This window comes from Oncorhynchus nerka, linkage group LG7 (assembly GCF_034236695.1).
Source record: "Oncorhynchus nerka isolate Pitt River linkage group LG7, Oner_Uvic_2.0, whole genome shotgun sequence".
NCBI lineage: Eukaryota > Metazoa > Chordata > Actinopteri > Salmoniformes > Salmonidae > Oncorhynchus > Oncorhynchus nerka.
Window position 1 is genome coordinate 37,160,326 of NC_088402.1, and position 17,129 is coordinate 37,177,454.

General features: G+C 41.7%; 3 protein-coding genes across 4 annotated transcripts; 1 reads left to right on the forward strand and 2 right to left on the reverse strand.

The window, feature by feature from the left end:
- The first annotated feature begins 265 nt into the window (after positions 1–265).
- On the forward strand, positions 266–4,309 carry LOC115131556 (protein JTB-like). Of its 2 annotated transcripts, none has more exons than XM_029663358.2 (6): positions 266–387; positions 1,336–1,523; positions 1,612–1,652; positions 1,963–2,048; positions 2,585–2,661; positions 2,981–4,309. In XM_029663358.2, the coding sequence occupies exons 2-6, from the start codon at positions 1,426–1,428 to the stop codon at positions 3,135–3,137; spliced, it is 459 nt and encodes a 152-aa protein (XP_029519218.1). In that variant the 5' UTR covers positions 266–387; positions 1,336–1,425; the 3' UTR covers positions 3,138–4,309. The 2 variants fall into 2 exon arrangements, with proteins under 2 accessions (XP_029519218.1, XP_029519217.1); XM_029663357.2 differs by having other exon boundaries at positions 267–387; positions 2,582–2,661.
- si:ch211-191i18.4 (uncharacterized protein LOC799350 homolog) lies at positions 4,119–6,924 on the reverse strand. The gene is made up of 3 exons (XM_029665464.2): positions 6,456–6,924; positions 6,145–6,270; positions 4,119–5,786 (listed from the first exon to the last, which is right to left on the reverse strand). The coding sequence occupies exons 1-3, from the start codon at positions 6,648–6,650 to the stop codon at positions 5,673–5,675; spliced, it is 435 nt and encodes a 144-aa protein (XP_029521324.1). The 5' UTR covers positions 6,651–6,924; the 3' UTR covers positions 4,119–5,672.
- A 6,180-nt stretch (positions 6,925–13,104) lies between these two features.
- LOC135572329 (niq CART3-like) lies at positions 13,105–14,140 on the reverse strand. The gene is made up of 3 exons (XM_065020042.1): positions 13,994–14,140; positions 13,545–13,634; positions 13,105–13,299 (listed from the first exon to the last, which is right to left on the reverse strand). The coding sequence occupies exons 1-3, from the start codon at positions 14,138–14,140 to the stop codon at positions 13,192–13,194; spliced, it is 345 nt and encodes a 114-aa protein (XP_064876114.1). The 3' UTR covers positions 13,105–13,191.
- Positions 14,141–17,129: the final 2,989 nt, after the last annotated feature.

The window sequence follows — 17,129 nt, forward strand, 5'->3', positions numbered from 1 at the left end:
GGTAGAATATAGACAAAATAGGGCATGGTGGACCTGGGCGGACCGGCCCCTGGTCATTTCAGTTATCCAGACTCTGGCATTTAAATAGGTTTTCAGTTCTTTGACTATCAGCAGACCTAGACACACGTTATTTTCCCTGAACAGATAGGTTTAACACATAGGATTGTTTACAAGTTCGCCAGTTTGCGTTCTAGACAAGCGCTAGAGGGAGCTGTCGCTAATGACACCGGGTCAACCAGGATAACGCATTTGATGACGTACCCTTACGTATTCATTAGCGTTTCCAACATGACTCAAAATGGCGGTGCACTTCTCCACTAAACGGCTATTCAGGGACTGAACGAAAACAACAAAATCACACGAAGTCTTTGTGAGACATCTGTTAAGGTTTGCTTTTCAACGAATAATATCTAACATTATATTTGTATGGTCAATTCTTTCAGCATGCTAATCAGAAGGGGTTCCGGTGACTAAGTTATGCTACTAACGTTAGCCGTCTTCTCGCTATGTTAGCTAGTAAACCTAAACCCCCGCCAGGCTAACGAGACTAGCGACTCTACTGGGAACAAAATAGCCGGCTGTTAATCATGTTGCTTTGTATGATACTTTAGTTATGATACTACTACGTTACTAGCTATAATCAAATGATTAGTGGCACGATATCAAACTAACCTATTATGTAAGTTACCTTTTAACTAGGTAACAGTTAGCTAGTTAAGATCCATAACTTGATTTTAGAACTGTTGCCAGCTGTTCGCTAGCTAGTTAGCAACAACACTCCCTAAAAGCGACCCGCATTGTCTGCTTTGTTAATATGTTTATGCAGCAATTACCTAATATTACTAATGGAAAGATGAGATGAAGGTTGAAGTCCAGTCGACTGGCGGAAGATTTGCTGCATTGTCTCATTCACTGCTGGGTGAACAGAGAGAAATGGCTGGATACGTTTTTTCATCATGAAGTCAGTTACAGATGTTTAGCTAGTTAGCGTAATGCTTTGTTCAGCAGACCCTGCCCACATAGGTAGGTGTCCACAGTCAACCTACGGTGTATCTGTTGGGGGGAGTAGTTTAAATGACTGGAAGACAGCGTATGAGGTCCAGCGCTAGGCTAGGGAGGAAAACACATTTGAACTTGACCCATCATGCTTCCATTGAACATGTAACGTTAATGCGATTAACAGTGGCATCTAGATAAGCTTCTTTGTTAGTCTTAGTGTCTTAGTGGTTGCTAATTATAAATGGGCTAAATGGATGTTTGGTTGTTGAACATGGGCATTCCCCGTTGCCCAATGTTTCAGTCTCTTATTATGGTAGTGGTTTGATTGTGTAACAGGTTTCAGCCATTTTGGACCATAGAGAATAATTCCACGATGACAAGCTTCAGGCCTTGGTTGTAATTGTGGCACACACCACACGCACCTGCATGGGGAGGATGGAGAGCGATTGCAGGATCCCCATGTCGTGCTTGAGGCCCAGAATCCTGGCCTTGCATGCACTCTTCTGGGTTTTGGTGTCTCTCAGGTGAGTGTGCTGGTGTCATCCTTCTAGCTGATAAGCCTTTATGCTCGACATTGCTTCAGACCTTAACCCTCATTACTGTCTCTTTCAGAGTGTTTGGTGCAGCTCTGCTGAGTGAGGAGAAGACCACAGGTGCTATACTTTTTTATCAGTATTTGATAAGAATGAGTTGGAGAACATGAGTACAGGATTGATGTGGTGCTGCAAACATAAATGCCAGTGACTGCTCATACATCGTTTGTATAGCAAGTTAGCAACACAGTTCACAGAGAAGCACATGTTTGTGTGTGGGGCTGATAGAAGCTCCAGTTTACTTCACTCGTGTCAGGGGTATAAACAAAAGTGTGTCACTGGTCATGTCATTCAGCATAATTTCTGTCAAAACTATTCCCAGTCCTTTTCAGACACTGATTCGAGGCATTGTGTTTCGCCTGTGTTTTAGTGGCCAGGCCGGTAACCACCCCCTGTTGGCAGATGGAGGAGTTTGTGGTTGCAGTGGAATGCTCCCGGTGCAACACTTTCCAGTCGGTGAGATCTCTCTCTTTGTCATCTCCCTCCCCACACTTCTCCTTACATTTCCTTTCTTCCGCCAATAGTTATCTGGTTAATAGACAGTTTATTATTGGGAGATGTGAATATCTCTCTAAACATGAATGCAGTATATTCAATGTATGCTATTAATGTAGTCGTGTTTTATGCTACCTCAGTCTGTGGTTGCTTATGACAGTGGACTTCAAGCTGCAACAAGCCCTTTTAACTGTAAGCTATAGAGAATACTGCGATACTCTTATCTGATTTTAAAGTAGGCAGGTTTAAGCTAGCCCAGTGAAAGAGAAAAACACAGTCTGTTATTATAACCTGGTTTAGGACACTTCCAAGCTAAACACAAACCCTCTCTCCAACTTTTCTGTTGGGCTTGTATATCCAGTGTAGACCCATCGAATTCCCTTGCACCTTCCACCAACATGTTACTGTCATGAAAACATTGTTTTCTGTGTCTGATACATCATTTTCGACAGTTTGTAGACTAGACGCCCTTAACCATCCTGTCCTCCCTCTAGAAGTCGTGGGCAGCATGTATTCAGACGGGATACGTGGAGAGGATCAACTGCACCAAGTCTAATAAAGATGAGTACAAGAGGTGAGTCCCCACCCCTACAACTTCTATTGCCATTTCGTTGTGATCTTGTGATGCCGAGCTGTCTCTTGATTTCACAGGTTGAACCTAGATCTTGTGTGAATTGGATGTCATTAACCAGACTTTAGATAACTTATCTTAAGAAAACACTATGAAGTGCTTTTTCATAACAGATTACAGGAGACAAACTCAAATGTTAGACTACTGCACAGACTGATTTTTAAGGTTGAATAAAGATTTTTGTGATTTGCTTTTACACATGATAATAACGATTCTGTCAAGCTTTCCATCATGTATACGCTTGTTTCCCTTCTGCTCGTAGCTGCCGCTCTACCCTGATGGAGGAACACCTTTTCTGGAAGTTTGAAGGAGCCACGTTGGGCCTCACCATACTGTTTGCGCTCATAGTGGTCGCTAGGCAACGTTCGCTGGACCGGCTTGCCTCCGAGAAAGTCCGCAGGCAGATCGAGTCTATCTAGCGCAGTACACCAGAGTGAAGAGACTAGTAGAACTCACCATGGTGGCTCATCTCAACATTTCAAACTGTTAAGAATTACCACAGCCGCTCCATTTCAACAGCATGGGGGTCTGGAGAACGTAATGTTCAATGGGCCAGACTTACTAGAAAACGGTTTCACTTTTTTTTGGGGGGGGGGGGGGTTGTTGAAGAAATAAGGCCTGACAGTAACAAGCTTATAAAATCAAGATTGACAGTGAAACTCCAGCTCTAATTTTAACCCGCCAAAGCACAAATGGTGAACAGTGTCTGGCGTTTTGTCAATGGAATGAATAACCCTAAAGGGAATGGCTCTTCTGAGCAGGCAACTTGCAGTACATTGATCTGGACAAAGTGATGAATGGGAACTGACTGCATTCTAAGTAGCAGACAACTGATGGATTAGTTCAAGCCACATACATTTCTTTTACATCTTTTTTTTGGGGGGGGGGTTATAAAGTGGACTGAAACCTGTGAATATACAGAATTGTCTGACAATTGCCAGAGACGTTTCTGGCACATGTTTCTGTTCTCTGAGAGAACCAATAATCTCATCTAGTGTCAAATGCCCTGTCTGACTTGGAAACATGGCCTAATAACTAGGTCTGTGACTCAAGTGGATCTAGAATCTGTCTTATAGGGGGATGAGTGTTGCAGTGTTACTGTTGTATGAGTTTCATGCTGCAGTGCTGTTTTTCACCTCCATGGGATTCATATTTCCAAGATTCAGTATTGGTGTTCTGCCAAAAGTCTATAATCACTAGGTTGTGAAAGGTGAAATCTTGTGTGTTTGGAGATTCCAGGCATGGTTCTAAACACAAACACTGACATTTGACTACTTTTTCATTAGAGTATAGCATTATCCAATACACACAAACACACTGCACATATTTCTTTCTGTTTTCATTCATTTAAAAACTTAGTTGCATTTCCACTGATGGAGATTCACTTTTTTCGACTCCCCTGGTAGGCTCCTAGTAACATTGGTCTCTGAGCTCAGTGATTGCCAGTATTTTCATGATTTTATCATGGTTTTACATTTCAACTGTAAATAATGTATTTTTAGGAATTATGTGACATGTGTTTTCCAGCCTCAGCAGCTCACAAAGAGTTGAGAATTCTGCAAGAATAAATGGAAAATCGGACAACAGTTAATCTGTGTTTTTGTTGTAATTAAATAGGGTAACACTTCACACCCAGCGACATGACACGGTCATAACAGTTGATATAATCTGTTATATGGTCATAACACTGTCCTGACACATACATTTACGCCTGTTGTGACATATTGCATGGCTGGTTATGACACGTGTCAACCCACATTTATTCAAATGTTTTTCTTTCCCCACCAAGAATTTCTTTAGTTTGTTTCTTATGTCCTTTGTTTTCGTTGTAATGAATTCTTTAGTCGTGTTTTTGTTCTCCATTTGAAATCACTTGCAGATAATACACTTTATGACACTGTCTTGAAGCATTATGACCATCCTGTGTGACTACTTGGACTAAGAAAATACTTGACTAAAAGTATAAAGTAAAAGCTATACATCAGATTCCTCATATTACGCTAATGGCACAATCCCTCCCTTTTTTTCCACCTTTACGGACAGACAGGCACATTTCAGCACCCATTTACGAATGTAGTTTTTGTGTTTCGTGAATCCGCCAGATCAGAGGCTGTAGGTATGTGTTATATTGATAGGTGTGTGTGAATTGGATCATAAGTCTCCTGCCTGAGCATTCAAAATGTAATGACTACTTTTTGGTGTCAGGTAAAATGTATGGGAGTAAAAAGTACATATTTTCTTTAGGAAAGTAGTGGAGTGAAAGTAAAACTAGTAATTTACAGACCCCCCCCCCCACACACACACACACACAAAAAACAGCTTACGTGATACTTAAGTAAAAAATACTTTAAAGTTCTTAACACCGCTGTAAGCCAGATGGGCCTCTCACGTACATTCCCTTATGTCAATCATCAGTCCAAAAAAAAGTGTCTTGTCCTGCTCCTGCATTCATCCCAGCATCAGCAACAGAGCATTGGGGTAGGTGCATGTCTGACATCAATGTGTGCGCAATTACAATGATTATTTAATATGGTCAATTTCAGAAAATGTTCTAAACATACTGTTGACAAGTAGGCTATGGTGTAATGGTATGTTTTGTGGGTTTTGAAACTTGTGTAGGTGTCATAACCAGCCATAAAGTAATGCAATATGTCACAACAGGACCAAAAAGGTCTCATGACATTTTTATGACAGGCTGTTATGGCATGGTTATGATGTGTAATGATGCGTGGTAAGTGTTACCTTAAATAAGAAAACTTTTCAGGGATGTAACATACAAGTTGAACATAAAATATGAAAAAGAAGATTCCCAGAGTCAACTTGGACTTGTATTTGTGATGTACTGGGAAAGTGTTCCTTATATTTTTCTCTTGAAAATGTGCATTTATTTAGTTGTCAAAACAGTTTGACGGGAGACAAACAGCACAACAGACAAAGACAATCTAGATTGAACTCTACAGACTCCTCAGAAAGAAGTATTTACACTTTGATGCTCTTGGACAGCGGCAAATATGGCCATGTTGAGCTCCATCTTTGACCGAACAGTACTTGCCCACGTTGGAATTGCACTGAAAGAAAAGTACATGACAAAAATGATTCCATTGTTGATTTGTGTGTGCTAGATTGCACCGATGCCAAACAAGGGCACTGTGTAGTTGCTGGGGGTTTCCAATGAACCACTAGATGTCGCACTGGTACCACAATCAAACTGAAGGCTAACAAGAGCAACTTTGGGCCCTACTCAATCAAAGCTGGTAGTCCTAACTGGGTTTTGATTGGGCCCGTGGTTTTTAAAATACTAAAATTAGAAAAAGGGCCAACTACTAAAAATAAGTTGTCCAACTGCATTTTTGACAAATTAGCTCAACAGAAAAGCAGATCTAGGAAGCATTAAAAAATGGTGGTTAGTTACAGCCAATAATGTACCAGAATTGTGATTCTCCTTCTGCGTAGACGTTGACATACTCCCGGAAGGCGGTTGAACTTGTTTCTCAAAACTGAGGAAGATATTTCCCTATGAAGCTGTCCCCTATCATGGACAGGGACACCCAACTAGAATAGAAGAGTGAAAATGACTTTGCTATATTGGGGCCGAGACCAAAGGCCTAATCATCATATTCCATAGTACCATTAAACACTTATGTTCACTAGACGGAATTGATTCATATAATAAAGTTAGCCTCATATTAAATGACTATGCTGTTTAAATCATAGCCAGGATATCTAACCAAACTCACCTGTTTATGCTTGCGTGAGTCTCGTGTTTCCAACGACGGAACGTCCGGTAATCTTGCCTCTACTCCGACAGACAGAAAGTGCACACATAGAACACAACACATCAGCAGAAACAGCACAGTGAAATTCGTCATAGCGTGATTTCCACTAAATTGATTTCCACTAAATTGACAGTGGCACTGCTGATCTGTTCGCATCAGAATGAGTGGCCGAGTGATTCACTACGCGCGAGAGCTCTCCAAGGTGCTGAGCGTTATTGCCGAGCCTCTTTAACAAGCACACTGCCCAGTGTGCGCAAACACTCTCCTAGATGCACGGTAATCTTTCCTTTTCTAAACGGGTTTAATGATCACATGACGTCCGTTGCAAATTACACTTTGACAGGTTGACACAAGCTGTAGGCCTTGGCGTTTAGCTCAAATGAACCAACCACGGTGTAGACTATATCCACAAGACAGAGCAAACATGGCCTATTAGCCTATCACACAATTTCCTTTAGTTAATCTACAGCGCCTTCATGTACTTGTCTGATCGTTTTCTTAAAGGTCCAATACAGCCGTTTTTATCTCAAAACCAAATCATTTCTGGGTAACAACCTTATTAGCCAGGTTTCCCTCCAATTGGCCACGATTCAATATTCTTGCGAATGTTTAAAACATCTGCATAAAACAATATGTGATTTTCCCAAGTGTTTCCATTAAATTGACTTGTTGCGGATATAAGCTTTATGACATAGTGTACATGAAGATACGTTGCAGTTAAATTCCCATTGCATTGTCAACTCTACTGATGGTTTTGGCACCAAAAAAATGTGGCATTATATAGTGAATGTGCCCACTCTGGTCTTGGCATGTGCGCTCTAGCCAACAGATTGCAGATACAATGCGGGTATAACCTGTTACATAATGAGATTGAATATCGGGGGTTTTATAATTTGTCAAATGGTAGCCAAGCATCGATCATTATGTGACCAGAAGAAGGAGCATCAAGCTCATCACCATGCACTTTCATCAAACTCGGAAGTTCATTATCATTTATTTAATTTGTAGCCTAAAAAACTACATGCTTTTCTGAGTCTTTTCTGAGTCATAGTGGGAGGGACCACACACCATATCATCGAGACTCCTCCAAGTTTACTTCGATATTTACAGTTAGATGGCGCTGACAGAGATGGTCGCCTCACTTCGGAATATTAGGAAACTATGCAGTATTTTGTTTTTTTATGTATTATTTCTAACATTGTTACCCCAGGAAATCTTAAGTCTTATTATATACAACCAGGAATAACTATTTGATATAAGAACAATGACAATTTACCAACATTACAACCAGGAATACGACTTTCCCAAAGCGGATCCTCTGTTCGGACCACCACCCAGGACAATGGATCTAATTCCAGTAGTCGACCCAAAACAACGACGCTGCAGAAGGGGCAGACGAAGCGGCCACCTGGCCAGGCTCCGTAGACCTGCACATCGCCCACCGCTCCGAGTATACTACTAGCCAATGTCCAGTCTCTTGACAAGGTAGACGAAATTCGAGCAAGGGTTGCCTTCCAGAGAGACATCAGAGATTTTAACATTCTCTCTTTCACGGAAACATGGCTCTCGGGATATGTTGTCGGAATCGGTCCAGCCACCGGGCTTCTCCATGCATCGCGCCGACAGACATAAACATCTCTCTGGGAAGAGGAAGGGCGGGGGTGTATGCTTTAAGATTAATGACTCATTGTGTAATCATAACAACATACAGGAACTCAAATCCTTCTGCTCACCTGATCTAGAATTCCTTACAATCAAATGCTGGCCATTTTACCTACCAAGAGAATTCTCGTCAGTTATAGTCACAGCTGGGTACATTCCCCCTCAAGCAGACACCAAGATGGCCATCAAGGAACTTCACTAGACTATTTGCAAACTGGAAACCATACTTCCTGAGGCTGCATTTATTGTAACTGGAGATTTTAACAAAGCAAATTTGAGAATAAGGCTACGTAAATTCGACCAGCATATTGATTGCACTATGCGCATGCGCAATACCCTCGACCACTTCTACTCTAACTTCCCTGATGCATGCAAGGACCTCCCCCGCCCTCCCTTCCGCAAATCTGACCACGATGCCATCTTGCTCCTTCCGTCTTATAGAAAGAAACTCAAACAGAATGTGCCAGTGACTAGAACCATTCAACTCTGGTCCGACCAATCGGAAGCCACGCTTCAAGATTGTTTTGATCACACGGACTGGAATATGTTCCGGTCAGCCTCTGAGAACAACATCGACCAATGTGCTGACTCGGTGAGTGCGTTTATAAAGAATTTAATTGGAGATGTTGTACCCACTGTGACTATTAAAACCTACCCTAACCAGACACCGTGGGTGGATGGCGGCATTTGCGCAAAACTGAAAGCTCGATCCACCGCATTTAACCATGGAAAGAGGTCTGGGAATATGTCTGAATATAAACAGTGTAGTTATTCCCTCCACAAGGCAATCAAACAAGCAAAAGGCCAGTACAGGGACAAGGTGGAGTCGCATTTCAACGGCTCAGACACGAGACGTATGTGGCAGCGTTTACGGGAAATCACGGACTACAAAAATAAATCCAGCCACGTAACGGACACCGACATCACGCTTCCAGACAAACTAAACAACTTCTTTGCCCGTTTTGAGGATAATACAGTGCCACCATCGCGGCCTGCAAACAAGGACTGTGCTCCCCCCCTCCTTCTCCGTGGCTGACGTGAGTAAAACATTTAAACGTGTTAACCCCCGCAAGGCTGCTGGCCCAGACGGCTTCCCTAGCCGCGTCCTCAGCACATGCTCAGACCAGCTGGCTGGTGTGTTTACAAACATATTCAATCATTCCCTATCTCAGTCTGTTGTCCCCACATGCTTCAATATGGCTACCATTGTTCCTGTACCCATGAAGGCAAAGATAACTGAACTAAATGACTACCGCCCTGTTGCACTCACATCTGTCATCATGAAGTGCTTTGAGAGACTAGTCAAGGATCATATCACCTCCACCTTACCGGCCACCTTAGACCCACTTCAGATTGCATACCGCCCAAACAGGTTTACAGACGACGCTATCGCCATCACACTGCCCTATCCCATATGGACAAGAGGAATACCTATGTAAGAATGCTGTTAATTGATGACAGCTCAGCATTCAACACCATAGTACCCTCCAAGCTCATCATCAAGCTGGAGACCCTGGGTCTCAACCCTGCCCTGTTCAACTGGGTCCTTACTTTCTGAAGGGCCGCCCCCAGGTGGTGAAGGTAGGAAACAACATCTCCACCTCGCTGACCCTCAACACTGGGGCCTCACAAGGGTGCGTGCTCAGCCCCCTCCTGTACTCCCTGTTCACCCATGACTGTGTGGCCATGCACGCCTCCAACTCAATCATCAAGTTTGGAGACGACACAACAATAGTGGGCTTGATTACCAACAACGACAAGACAGCCTACAGGGAGGAGGTGAGGGCACTCGGAGTGTGGTGTCAGGAAAACAACCCCTCACTCAACGTCAACAAAATAAAGGAGATGGTCGTGGACTTCAGAAAACAGCAGAGGGAGCAGCCCCCTATCCACATCGAAGGGACAGCAGTGGAGAAGGTGGAAAGTTTTAAGTTCCTCAGCATACACATCACGGAGAAACTGAAATGGTCCACCCACCTGAGAAGGAGCTGAGAAGGAGCAGCAGCACCTCTTCAACATCAGGAGGCTGAAGAAATTTGGCTTGTCACCAAAAACCCTGACAGACTTTTACAGATGCACAATCGAGAGCATACTGCCGGGTACGGCAACGGCACCGCCCTCAATCGCAAGGCTCTCCAATGGGTGATGCTGTCTGCACAACACATCACCGGGGGCAAACTACCTGCCCCCCATGACACCTACAACACCCATTGTCACAGGAAGGCAAAAAAGATCAAGGACATCAAACACCCGAGCCACTGCCTATTCACACAGCTACCATCCAGAAGAGGAGGTCAGTACAGGTGCATCAAAGCATCAAAGCTTGGACCGAGAGACTGAAAAACAGCTTCTATCTCAAGGTCATCAGACTGCTAAACAGCAATCCCTAACTCAGAGAGGCTGCTGCCTACATTGAGACCCAATCACTGGCCACTTTAATAAATTGATCACTAGTCACTTAATACAATGATACTTGAAATAATGCCACTTTAATAAAGTTTACATATCTTACATTACTCATATCACATGTACAGTATATACTGTATTTTATACCATCTATTGTACCTTGCCTATGCCGCTCGGCCATTGCTCATCCATATACTTACATGTACATATTCTCATTTTAGCCCTTTAGATTTGTGTGTATTAGGTAGATGTTGGGGAATTGTTAGATAGATCACTTGTTAGAAATTACTACACTGTCGGAACTAGAAGCACAAGCATTTCGCTACACTCGCATTAACATCTGCTAACTATGTGTATGTGACTAATACAATTTTTTTGATTTATTATATCAATATTTGCGCATAAAGGTGTTTCCACTGCTATTTCTCTACATTTTACTAACACAAAAAGATCTTACCTTGTCTAGCATATTTTGTTTTGTCTACAGTTGGACAGTTTACAGACAAATTAGCTTTTTCTGTCAGACCTGTCGTAAAACAAATTATCAGACAAGCCTTCAGAAAGTAGTCATACCCCTTAACTTATTCCACATTTTGTTGTGTTTCAGCCTGAATGAAAAATGTTTTTCTCACCAACCTACACACAATACTCCATAAAGACAAAGTGAAAACATGTTTTTAGAAAGTTTTGCAGATTTCTTGAAAATGAAATACCAAAAAAATGTGATCATATTACTTTTATACCCTTCCCCAGATATACAGTATGCCTCATCACAAACGTAGCTCTATGGACAGTTCCTTGGGACTTCAGGGTATAGTTTCTGCTCTGACATACTGTACACTGTCAACTGTGGGACCTTATATAGACCAGTGTGTTTCTTTCTAAATCATGTCCAAACAATTGAATTGGCCACAGGAGAACTCTAATAAAGTTGTAGTGACGTCTCAAGGATGATCAAAGGGAATTGGATGCACCTGAGCTCTAATTTGGAGTGTCATAGCAAAGGGCTGTCCTCAAGACAAAGGGTGGCTACTTTGAAGAATCTCAAATATAAAATATATTTAGGCTTGTTGAACACTTTTTTTTGTTTACTACATGATTCTATGTGTGTTATTTCATAGCTTTGATGTCTTCACTATTATTCTACGATGTAGAAAACAGTCAAAATAAAGAAAAATCCTTGACTGAGTAGGTGTGTGCAAACTTTTTACTGGTACTTGATGTAAATGAGGTGTTTCTGTATTTAATTTTCAATACATTTGCAACAATGCCTAAAAACACGTGTTAATGTTGTCATTGTGGCGTATTGTGTGTAGATGGTTGAGGAAATCAATCAATTGAATCCATTTTGAAGGCTGTAAAACAACACGTTGAATAAGTCAAAGGGGATGAATACTTTCTGAAGGCACAGTACTTTACTCGCATAAAAAGGTTGGATGGAAACCTGGTTTCTGTGATTGTTTTCAATTACAATGGCCGAAAAGAAACAAAAAAAGCTTAGCAAAGAGCAAGAATTTCGCTAGGACTGTGTGGGAGTGGTCTGAGTGGGGACGGGGGAAACTAGCTGTCATTGGCAGAGAGGTTTAGGACTGTCCACTGATTTACCACCTGGTGAACCCAAAACAGGTGGTATTTTCAAACAGCTCTTAGACTAAAAGGGCATTATCATCATCATAAAAATGTCACAGTATTATTCCAACCTTGTAGTATGGAAATATATATAAAATACAGGTCAATCACGCTTTTGACTGCCCTGGTCCTTTAATATCTGAAATCTGTATTTAAAAAAAGCCATATCTCATCTTCATATCGCACGCATTATTCGTATGATCTCAGCGAAAAGGTCAGACAGGGTGATCTAAGATGTGATAGAAAAGTGCGTCATAGATGTTGTTTTATGTACACCCGCCTCCTTAACCATTTACGGAGTCAGGCTCCAAATCCGTCTGGTATTAAAGATCACCACTTGTCCATCCAGGTCAACTCAAACCTTGAGAGATTGATTAATATTTGGTTGGAAAGTCTTAATGATGGCTGCACAATTAGTCATATGCATAGTCATTATGGAGTGAAGACATCTGCAGCAAGACAGCATTGACTGGATCACTCGGCAAGATTAAGGCCTATTGCATTAATGTAAAATTACTTCCAAACGTAAAGTTTATCACCTTGGTCTTTTATCAACGAACTAAAATGTGAGACATTTTCAGACAACGCGTTTGAATGAAAACGTCTTTTTAGATAGCATTTCTGATGTGTGCAACTTCATCTAATTTTTAGACTTTCAATGTCATTATAAGCAACACATTTGGAGATTAACCTAAATAAACGGATTTAATTGCAGCTGTAGGGCTACAAATGCAATAGGAAAATAAGAAGTGAACTTTTGATTTAATGACACATCAAAAAGGGCCCGTCTACAATGCAAGAGGATGCGTGGAGCTTTATGGAGATGTTTTATTAAACGAAAATAAATACATTTGTTTATACTTCCAGAAGACAAAGGAATTCAAGACAGTCATACATGCAGACTGACATTTACATTGGTAACGGTACAGGTGCATGGGCGTATCACAAGCCTGGGTCTCGGAAATGTTGTGCGCCTGAGGGGAAAGGTCTGTGACCGGGGTCAGTAACAACGCAGGAAGAATGTGTTGCACGCGGTGCCTCGCAGACAGTCACAAAGCCTTCCGATGCGCGGCCCGTGCTTCATAGCGCACCGCTCTCCAACATCACACTGTAAATATGAGAGGAGAGAGAGTGTTAGCAAAATTCGTTAGGTCCTTCTTGCACATTTCTGTTCCCAAATAAAAGCACATTCAATGTAACAGACAACTTCCGACAGCACAGTAGGCTCTGCTGGCACTCCAAATATATGACTCTCGGACGACCTTTTGCGCTCATTCAGTTTTGCGTTAGGTGCGTTTTGGAACTGAGATATGTAAGGTAGATGTAAAAGAACTTAGATTATTCTTGACTTACCCGTGGAATGAGACTTGCTTTCTTCTCCACTGATAGACCTATCATGTTGTCTTGCTGCCCGCCTTCTAGAAGCCCCTCGAGCACATCAGCCTGAAAAAAGTCGCCAATAAAGATATTTAGAACCATCTTCACTATCAACCCAAATAAATATTGCATGGCATCTATTTCTCGACATTAGCTTGAAGGCGGAACGATATAATCGGCTACTTGACATTGGGCAAGAATGGGCGCAAATGCATAATGTACATAATAGATATCTTACATAGCTAATTTGAACACATAAGGTAAAAGTAGACTGTCCTCAATCTCCATCACAGAATAGTTACACATCAGTTGATGGTACAACATAAATAAATAAGTTCTGGATTGGTTTGAGTCGAAACAAACTGTTTTTTCCTAAAATCCTCAAAAAGGACAGAAAAATAAGTAAATGAGTAAATTTCACACACCAAATTTCTGGTGACATATCCCAGTGGAAATTGTTCCTCTTGTGAAGAGAGTATGTTATCGGGTGACATCTGCTCCTGGCAATCAACACTGAAGACAGACAGACAGACGCCCAGGTAGAAGACTGCGGGGACCCTGATGCTGTCCATGGTGCTGAAAATCTTCCGCTTGAACTGAGAGGATGAGAAACAAGTCGTACTTCAGCAAAGTTCTCCTGGCAACTATCCGTGACTTTGGTATTATTCTCTCCCTCTCTATTTTGCAGTTCAGGTCCTCACTCGTCTGCTCATGAGTGCTGCACTTGCTTCTGTTGTTGCTTGGAAACTTTCTCTATTTATATAGAACCAGCCCGGTGCTGCTCCCATTTCGCTCGAACGTCATCACCTTGGTCTCCTCAGACCGTGTTTTGCACGGATTGGGTGAGATGGGTATCTCGGTCAATGATATTAAACATTCCCACCACTCCAAGGAATTCAACCACCAGGGTGAAACTTTAGGAGCCGATCTATAGTAGTGGGATGTAGTTTGGGGGTGCTGCGATTTTTCAGGTTGGGTGGTAGGGATGCAGGTAAGAACAGCAGGCACATTGGACTACTTTTCATGATTGTTTAACTTAATGTATTTGAGTGTTTACCAGCATTTACCAGCATACCACCTGTACACTCTCGTTGGCTGGCCCTCGCTTCATACTCATTGCCAAACCCACTGGCTCCAGGTCATCTACAAGACCCTGCTAGGTAAAGCCCCCCCTTATCTCAGCTCGCTAGTCACCATAGCAGCACCCACCTATAGCACGTCCTCCAGCAGGTATATCTCTCTGGTCACCGCCAAAACCAATTCTTCCTTTGGCCGCCTCTCCTTCCAGTTCTCTGCTGCCAATGACTGGAACGAACTACAAAAATCTCTGAAACTGGTAACACTTATCTCCCTCACTAACTTTCAGCACCTATAATTTTAACCATCTATAATTTAGCCCAAACAACTACCTCTTCCCCTACTGTATTTATTAATTTATTTTGCTCCTTTGCACCCCATTATTTCTATTTCTACTTCGCACATTCTTCCACTGCAAATCTATCATTCCAGAGTTTTACTTGCTATATTTTATTTACTTCGCCACCATGGCCTTTTTTTTGCCTTTACCTCCCTTATGTCACCTCATTTGCTCACATCATATACTGTATATACTTATTTTTCTACTTTATTATTGACTGTATGTTTGTTTTACTCCATGTGTAACTCTGTGTTGTTGTATGTGTTGAACTGCTTTGCTTTATCTTGGCCAGGTCGCAATTGACAGGCATTAGACTGGTTGAAATCTGTCCTTTGGTCTGGAGTCCAAATTTCAGATTTTTGGTTCCAACCACTGTGTCTTTGTGAGATGCAAAGTAGTTGAACGGATGATCTCTGCATGTGTTGTTCCCACCGTGAAGCATGGAGGAGGAGGTGTGATGGTGTGGGGGTGCTTTGCTGGTGACACTGTTGGTGATTTATTAAGAATTCAAGGCACACTTAATCATGATGGCTACCACAAGCATTCTGCAGCGATACACCATCCCATCTGGTTTGCACTTTCATTTGTTTTTCAACAGGACAATGACCAACACCTTCAGGCTGTGTAAGGGCTATTTGACCAAGAAGGAGAGTGATGGAGTGATGCATCAGATGACTTGGACTCCACAATCACCCAACCTCAACCCAATGTAGATGGTTTGGGATGAGTTGGACTGCAGAGTGAAGGAAAAGCAGCCAACAAGTGCTCAACATATTTGGGAACTCCATCAAGACAGTTGGAAAACTATTCCAGGTAAAGCTGGTTGAGAGAATGCCAAGAGTGTACAAAGCTGTCATCAAGGCAAAGGGTGTCTACTTTGAATAATCTAAAATATAACATATATTTTGATATGTTTAACAGTGTTTTCGTTTCTACATGATTCCATATGTGTTATTTCTTAGTTTTGATGTCTTCACTATTATTCTACAATGTAGAAAATAGTAAAAATATAGAAAAACCCTTGAATGAGTAGGTGTGAAAACTTTTGACTGGTACTGTATGTTTTCCAGTTTAAAAAAAATACTTTGCCAATGCAACTTATTTGTATGTGAAAACTAAAATGGTCTATTATTTTATTTTCCATTTTAGTAGACGTTCTTATCCAGAGCTGGTAGCTTCATTAAATAGTACCCGCAAAACACCAGTCTCAACATCAACAGTGAAGAGGCGACTCCAGGATGCTGGCCTTCTAAGCAGAGCTACAAAGAAAAGCCATATCTCAGACTGGCCAATAAAAAGAAAAGATTAAGATTGGCAAAAGAACACAGACACTGGACAGAGGATCTCTGCCTAGAAGGCAATCATCCCAGAGTCTTCACTGTTAATGTTGAGACTGGTGTTTTTGCTGGTACTATTTAATGAAGCTGCCAGTTGAGGACTTGTGAAGTGTCTGTTTCTCAAACTAGACACTCTAATGTACTTGCCCTCTTGCTCAGTTGTGCACCGGGGCCTCCCACTCCTCTTTCTATTCTGGTTAGGGCCAAATTGCGCTGTACTGTGAAGGGAGTAGTACACAGCGTTGTACGAGATCTTCAGTTTCTTGGCAATTTCCCGCATGGATTAGCCTTAATTTCTCAGAACAAGAATAGACTGACGAGTTTCAGAAGAAAGTGATTTGTTTCTGGTTATTTTGAGCCTGTAATCAAACCCACAAATGCTGATGCTCCAGATACTCAACTTGTCTAAAGAAGGACAGGTTTTATTGCTTCTTTAATCAGAACAACAGCTTTCAGCTGTGCTAACATAATTGCAAAAGGGTTTTCTAAAGATCAATTAGCCTTTTAAAATGATCAACTTGAAATAGCTAACACAAGGTGCCATTGGAACAAAGGATTGATGGCTGCTGATAATGAGCCTCTGTTCGCCTATGTAGATTTTCAATAAAAAATCTGGTATTTCCAGCTACAATAGTCGTTTACAACATTTTTTATTTTATCTTTATTTAACTATGCAAGTCAGTTAAGAACAAATTCTTATTTTCAATGACGGCCTAGGAACAGTGGGTTAACTGCCTGTTCAGGGGCAGAACGACAGATTTGTACCTTGTCAGCTCTGGGATTTGAAACTTTAGACTAGTAACCTTC